We start from the raw sequence: 7,994 nt of genomic DNA on the forward strand, positions 1-7,994 counted from the left end.
ATAAATGAGTTTGAAATTACAGAGGAGGAACGGTATTACACCGTTATGATGATTTTCTAGACAACAATAACACATTGTCGTTGATCCATTAAATCGATAGAGATCGGCCTTCGGTCTTGTAACAAGGCTCATCACCTTGTCATGTCTCATGTAAGGATTGCTATGACTTGCCCCCAGCAGTCTGGATCTTATTCGAATGGATTTTTTTATGAAACTTGTTAAATCTAAAACAAATTGAGCTTTCTTGTACCATCATACACACACTGATTACCTCCATTCTTGCAGTATACATTGAATGGGATCTTTCTCAACATTCATATGTACAGTTCAAGTAAATTTTAAAGTAAATCAGCCGAACCAGGTGGCCTCAGTTATAATTTATAGATTTTTGAAAAATGCGCCTATTTGATCTGAACTTTTTTCGAAAACTATTGCTGGAAAAATGTTGATCATAAGACAATCTTAAGCCCTTACGACAATAAAGACCGTTTTAAATGCTTTGATAATTGCCATAGCATTCATGTTAGGGCTTTAGGGATATAAAACCTTGTAAATATGTAAATAATCGTTCCAAAACCAGTATTTTTTCCGGCTTTATCTTAAATGATTTTTTTGGTCTAGATCGCAGATCGACCTCAGATCGAAATTGAATCGTTTTCAAACAGATTTTTTTCGATTTCAATTTATAGATCGATTTGTTTTCAGTCTCGCTCTATAGAACAGTTATTCTTTCTCTCCCTTAATTTACGAGCTTTACAAAAATGAAGCAGATCTAATTTTGGTTGACGTCAGTAGGACGATGTTCCCCATTTGGAAACATACATGACATCATCAATAATTCATCTCTAAAATATGTTTAGAAACACACATGACATCATCAATAATTCATCTCTAAAATATGTTTAGATTGGAATTTGAAATAAGACCGATTTTTCTTCGAGACTGTTCTATAGAGAATATTTTTATTAGATCTCTTCAGACGGAATTAGTTCAATCCATCGATATTTTTACAGTTTCAGACAAGACCAGGATTTCTAGACAATAACCAAATATTAGCATCTAAAAAACTAATGTTGGATATGAATATTTGGACATGGCTTAACCGTTTGCATAATAAAAAATACGGAAATGATTTTGTAAGTTTTTAATCAACATATTATCTATAATTGCCAAATAAAGATAGCTTAAAGCTACCAAATAGTATTTGGTCATAAAACAAAACAACAATATAAATATTATTGCCAAATATTTAAAATGACGCCGGAGCTAATTTTTGTTAGATTATTAACTTATTCATAATTAATGAACATGCCCAAAAAATTAGAGTATAATAAAAATTAATTAATTAAAAATAGTATAAGTAGTTTATAGCATCTTGCTTATTAATTGACAAAATCAACTTTGTGGTAATAAAATAACTTTTCTTGTGGGTATTTATAAACAAACATTACTCGAAATCCTTAATTTAGAGCGGAGTAATGTAGCACTGAAGTTCGAGTGTCCTTCGATAAGGGCACTCCCAAACGAGCCCTTGTACTTGCATAAGTCTAAAATTTCAGACATAGTGTTCTTTTGTTGGAATAAACACCGGCACCAAAAATACTCAGAATCGGTGTTCACCATGTCGTAAATTTCCGAAAAGTTTGTAAATTTGACATGGAGTATCCCTCAAACCATAAATACTTTGTAAAATATATATACAAGTTCTGTCAAAAGATTTAAATCTATCATTTGTAAAGCAATTTGTGTCCAATTTACCATCTTCTGATATAAAAAGAAGTCAATTTTATTAGACAAGATTACGGCCGAAAAAGATAGTCGAAAATATAGGTCGTGCTTGTAGGCTGGGGCAGTACGCTAAACCCTAAGAAAATAAAATAACAAAATATATTATATGTGATCATATATATACGTATATGTATAAAAAAACGTACCGAAACCCACCGCTGTATAATCCCTTTGTTTTCTTCAACTTATCAATTCTTAAGGAAATAAATTAGGTGGCTAAATATATTTAGGAAAAAAAAAATAAAGATGAAGAGGTAAAAATAAATTCATGTGTACAAAATGAATAATATGGAGTTTTTCTCCTCAAAATGCCATCAATTTCGTTAGTCTCTTCCTCAGAACTACCGACGACATAAAAATATATAAAGAATAAAAAAAGCAGAAATTTTATAAAAATAACTAAATAGATAATTTAGAATCTTTAAATCATAGGATAACTTGATTTGAGTTAAAAATAAAATATGACACTGAGAGTTTTCTATATCATATTACGTGACCTTGAACCATTCTGCAAAATGTCCTTAAACGCTGTATATAAGGAACTTGCATAGTTATACCTATATGAATAAGTTGCACTATCGTTATCTAAAAATATATATTTCTTATATTTGAGAAAACATATTCTGGTTTAACAAATTATTCTTATATTTGATTGAAGCTTCAAGAAGGAAACGTTTTTTCTGATGGTCAAAAGTACACGATAGTATTTTTAAAATGAAAGAGGAGCATCTTCGTGATGCTATCACGGTTCAATTATGTTCAAACGGGTTTATCAGTACACCTGAGTGTATTCTTCATCATAGGAATGTTAAAAATAAGATACGCAAAATATTTATATAAAAAGAAAGATATACTTGAGAAAAATGATCAGTTTATTTGATAAAACAGACCCAGTGTCATCTCATTAAATTCTTTATAGTTCACATATTTTAATTTATAAAACACAATCCAATATGAATGCCTTTATGTCCTTTATACTTTTTGCCTTTTTTACAAGTAGCAATGCCCAACTCTCAAACTATGCCACTAGTAATGGCGGTGAATTTGGAGGCTCTAACAATCAAGGCTCTAATGGCTTCGGTCCATTCGGATCCTCATCCAATGTTGACCAAAGAATTGCTGGTTCTGGCTTTGACTTAAATCCCATTTCCGCTTTAGAAGAGGCTCTCCCCGGCGTTCCAGGAGAGGACTACCCCATCTTTGCCAAGGTCCCTGAAACCTCTTTCTCATGTGATGGACAAATTGAAGGAGGTTCGATCCTTCATTAAGTGTTGCACATCCACATAAATAATAATTTCTTTTATTGACAGGATTTTATGCGGATACAGAAACCAACTGTCAAGCTTTCCACGTTTGTGCGTCAACTGCTGAGGACGGCCTTCGCAAAATGTCCTTCCTTTGTCCCAATGGAACCATTTTCAACCAAGAGTACTTTGTCTGCGATTGGTGGTTTAACTTTGACTGTGCCAATGCGGAGTCTCTTTACTCCAGAAACGAGGAAATCGCTGCTGCTAACAATGAAGGATTTGTTGATAACTCTAACAATGTGGGATTTGTTGATACTTCTAACAATGGTGGATTCATCGATGATTCTAATAATGGGGGATTTGCCGGTTCCAGAACCAACAATGGTCCCTTTGGAGCTGCTTCCGGAACTGATTCAATCATTGAAGAGGCTCCTCAATCTAGTTATCAATCCCGATCTGGAAGATTCTTCCAAAACCGCGGTGAAAGAAGGTTCTTTTAAATCATTATGTTATTTGTTGATTATGTCGTAAAATAAATTGTTTTTATAGCCATTGAATTAAGTAACTAGCTTTCTGTTTGTGATTACTTTTTGTAGTTTCTAAGACACATCAGAGAATAGTTCATATTATTCTCAGAGGAAATCATTCAATCATAGTGAAGGCGCATATTGCTCCTTTAACCTCCGATGTTTAACTTTAATAAATGAGTGTTCATGGCCCAAGTATCAAATTCATCTTAAAATTAGCACTTTGGTGTTAAAATTTTCGAACGAAAACAATTAAAAAATAGGCACAAGTGACTTTTTTGGTAACTTAAGAACCTTTAAAAAAACATTTATTATAATCATAATAAAAAAACTGAAATTTTTTTTTGTTGAGTTACTCAACCTTTGATTTCCATATTCTTTTAATAATTTGAGGGGTAGAAATAGGAAGAAATCTGTGTATAGTACTCTCTCATGTAAATTATATAAATATATTTTTGATATAACAAATATTAATGTAGCCCTATTATTTAAATATTTTAGGCGTTTGAATGTATAATAAGAGCACTGTTTCTGTCTATTTCTATTAGATGGGATCTCTAAAGACTAAAGTACCCATCACTTATCCTAATATATAGATTTTTTTTTTCTCCCGAATTATTATTGTTATTCTTACATTATTGAAGCAAGAAATCATATAGGTTAATATACGTTTGATTAGTTACGAGTGAACTTCGTCAAGAAAAATGAGAGTAACATTGACCATCAATATTATTAAATCAAAATTTGATTTTTTAGTCGACGGACGCCTAATTATTCCGAGCAATGTCGTCGGTTACTACCTTTCTTGTGATATGAAACAACATCCTTAAGTTTAGTTTGACAATAGCTCAATCGAATTCTATGAGTGCTTGATAAATGGCTGTCAATTCCTGCTGTATCCAAAATACAGGTGTACGCGTCTAAAACTGAACACTCCTTTAAATTTTACGCCATGCACAGATTCGTGATTTTATTGTGTTAAACCCGGTTTATACTTTGAGGCAAGGGTCTTGAATAGTTATAAACAAAACTCCAGCAAAATCTAAATAGCAAGAGTGAAACAACAGCCGATAATATGGAGAGACGTCGAGTCGCAATTTTGGAACTTTCCGCGCGGGGAAAAACTCCCACTGAAATTGCCAAGGTTCTGAATTGCAGCCGCAACACCGTTTACAGCGTAGTAGCCATGGAACTCCTGAGGTGACCACAAGATCTAAGTCAAGGCCTCGAAGGTCGGACAAAATGGTTGCTGCTGTGAAAAAGTATGTCGAGGACAAGAGAGGCAAGGTCACCGTCAGCGGCCTTTCCAGGGAGTTAAACGTCAGCAGAAGGATCATCAACCGGCTATTTAAGAAAGATCTTGGCCTTAAGGTCTACAAGAGAACCCCTCGTCAAGCCCTCAATCCTGTAGACAAAGAAAAACGCCTTGCAAGGTCAAAGATTCTTCTCAACAAGCTTAAGAAAAGGACTCACTCGCCTGATTATTTGCCGCTTGACTTCGCAGTGTTTGGGCGTTTAAAGGGGATACTATTGGGAGTCCAATACAAGTCCAAGGACCAGCTGAAGTTTGCCCTCAAGAATGCCTGAGCCAACCTCGACCAGAGCTTCATCTTCAAGTCATGCAGCAAGTTCCGGTCCAGGCTGGAGTTGATAGTGGAGAACATGGGTGGCCATATTGAATAGACATGTGGTTAAGATTCTCATCTTCCATGTTAAATAAATTAATTCGTCGACAACTTTAAAAATTAACGAATTATTTTACTATTTTTAATAATTTCAGAGTGTTCAGTTGTAGATGCACACATATGTATTCCTAAATGGCTCATTTCTTGAAATGCTTGGATTTATTTGAATAATATATGGTATTCACTATATATTAGAAGCAAGATAATCATTTACTCAGAATAATAGTGTAGTTTTATCCCTCAGACTCTTTTGATCATTTCAAAGAAAGTTGATCATTCATGGGACGCGGAGCATTAGTCCGCTCAAGAAATCCTGACCGTGTTAACGCTCCATTAAAAATGAGCGGCTCTCATTTTTTCGATCGTATAGGTGAATTTTAATTTTGACAACTTTTTATGATTGTAACTAAATTCAATATATTGCCAGTTTAAGTGTGCCGTACCATTTGTGCCATTCCTACTCTATTGGTAATAGTTTATGATATTCCAAATGATTGGTTTAATCAAGCTTTATAGAAATACAAGGTTATACCATAACGCGTGTATGACGAATGTTTGACTTCCACCACGCTTTTAATATTGACGTCATAGTAAATGAGGGGTTTTGTGTTTTGTCAAAACCTGTTTTCATTGCCCAGCAATTGGTATAATACATCAGATTGAAAATTGTAGCAAGCCCAATTACATGATGATCTAACCTTATATTTCTATTAACCTTGGGTTTAATTAAAATATGTGTGTCAAGAAATGTTTACTTATCTTATGGTGTGGCTTGTACACAAAAAGTTGGGGGAAATACTGTCTTAAGGGACATTAAAACTTTTCGTGCACTATCATTCAGTTAAGCCTGATAATTAACTTGAGATTAAACAATGGTAGCCCCATTTTTGAAACATATGTTTCCATGAGATTTTGAGATCTTTCCTCAATTTACTACATCCAAAAATATAAAAATTGTATTTCAGTTGGGATAATTTGTTTACAAAAAAAAATATGATTTATCTTTCAAAGGTACATCCACACTGGAAGGAGGTAGCATAGGTCTCTAGGGAATCAATATTTGAGTTTTCTTTGACTGTCCAGCTACATGAGAGGCAAACTCATCCACTCAAACAGCAGAGAGTCATGCATACTGCATGTAAAAAAAAATTGACCTTATCTTGAGAAATAACTTCAACCGGCTATTCTTACAATCAATAAAATTTTATACCTATTGCAGTCATAATTAATATGTCTTAACTCATAAAGGTTTAAAAAGTTGCCGATGAGTAAGTATGGACCAAATATACCCAGGCAAAATTATATGTGTATTAAATTGTCTTGTATGTCAAGGGTTAAATAAAATTAACAAATATGTATACAAAGTACATTTATTATTATAAATTAAATATAATTAAGTCCATGATATTACTAATTCTATAAGTAATTAATATTATAGAAGCAGGAAGATTAACCCCAATTTAAATATGTTCCTTATCCAATGAATTTAATTAGTATTTATTGATAGGATGTAAATTATTTAATCGGTTTATTTAGGTATATTGTATTTCTGAACAAATTTTGTCTCTAAATTATTCGGTAATTCTTATAACAAGCCGAATTATGAACTAAAATATACGCATATAATTTCAAAACATTTTCAAACAAAATTTCATTATATATTTTTTTTGGCTTTTACTTAGCATTCCTATGTTTTAAACTAAACACAAACAAAAAGAAACACGCAAATGCAATAATAAAACGATAAATTATCCCTTTCATTATAGTTTGTATAATGTGACGGGCAATGTGCAAAATGGCCGGGCAATTTATAAAATTTCTAATAGAGTGGTCAATGGTTATTTTAACTTAATTTACATTGTCAGGTGAAATGATTGTAGATAATTTGATTATTAAACAATTCAATTCAAGCAATTTGATCATTAAGGATTTGATTGAGATACAATTTCATAGCAAGAAATTTGATAATTAGGATGTCCAACCTGTGGATCAAAAAGGACGTCTCTGTAATAGCATAGAATGATGCAAAATTAGTTTATTTGGTTAATATGTTTATATTTAGGATATATATTTAGTAAAAATATTCAAGTAAAAAATTTAGTAATATTAGATATGTTTAAAGGTGTTTTTTTTTGCGAAATGATTACATTTGACATAGAAAAGTATATTTGAATAAGTTTTTTGTTTGTTTATTTTGAAGAAACTAATAAAATTTATATCAAATATACAACCGTGTAGTTCGAATATTATTTAATAGGACCAACAATTCTAATGTAAATTTTTATTAGATCTTTACTTGTTGCCGCGAAGTGAAGCAGAAGGATCTCAAATTTCCAATTTGTTTGGTTAATTAGCACTTCGAAGGGTCACGGAAACAAATGGAAGGTCTCATTGTGTTGAAGGACATACTTAAATAAGGAAAATAATTTATCCTATAATATATAAAAGACGTTGAGAATATTAATTAATTATAAAACTTTGAATATATTAATAAATTAAAAACAGAGTAAATTAATAAATATATAAACAATTAATAACTAACAAAAATATCCGAGTTAAAAAAAATTAAACACAAATGAATCAACATGTAATAAAATAGAGCATTCACAAGAATATAAATTAAATAAACAATTAACACTAAAATTTAAAGAAAAAAACAGATAAAATCATATATATAATAGTCCAAATTTCCAATTCGTTTAATTCACAATCCTTCCGAAAGAAAATGTTTTTGTTTTGATCCAAAG

The 7,994-nt window shown here is 31.8% G+C and overlaps 1 protein-coding gene across 1 annotated transcript; it reads left to right on the forward strand.

Moving 5' to 3' along the window:
• Window positions 1–2,675: 2,675 nt before the first annotated feature.
• Window positions 2,676–3,600, forward strand: LOC121132152 (uncharacterized). Its single transcript, XM_040727568.2, has 2 exons — window positions 2,676–3,039; window positions 3,099–3,600. Exons 1-2 carry the CDS (start codon window positions 2,742–2,744, stop codon window positions 3,533–3,535), a joined length of 735 nt encoding a protein of 244 aa, XP_040583502.1. The 5' UTR covers window positions 2,676–2,741; the 3' UTR covers window positions 3,536–3,600.
• The last annotated feature ends 4,394 nt before the right edge of the window (window positions 3,601–7,994 follow it).

This window comes from Lepeophtheirus salmonis, chromosome 2 (assembly GCF_016086655.4).
Source record: "Lepeophtheirus salmonis chromosome 2, UVic_Lsal_1.4, whole genome shotgun sequence".
Classification (NCBI taxonomy): domain Eukaryota; kingdom Metazoa; phylum Arthropoda; class Copepoda; order Siphonostomatoida; family Caligidae; genus Lepeophtheirus; species Lepeophtheirus salmonis.

What these genes read in the sequence shown, in the direction of transcription:
- LOC121132152 (XM_040727568.2), top strand. Translation starts at nt 2,742, where the DNA reads ATGAATGCCTTTATGTCCTTTATACTTTTTGCCTTTTTTACAAGTAGC. An exon ending in TGATGGACAAATTGAAGGAG is followed by an intron (nt 3,040 to 3,098) that starts GTTCGATCCTTC and finishes TTTTATTGACAG; the next exon opens with GATTTTATGCGGATACAGAA.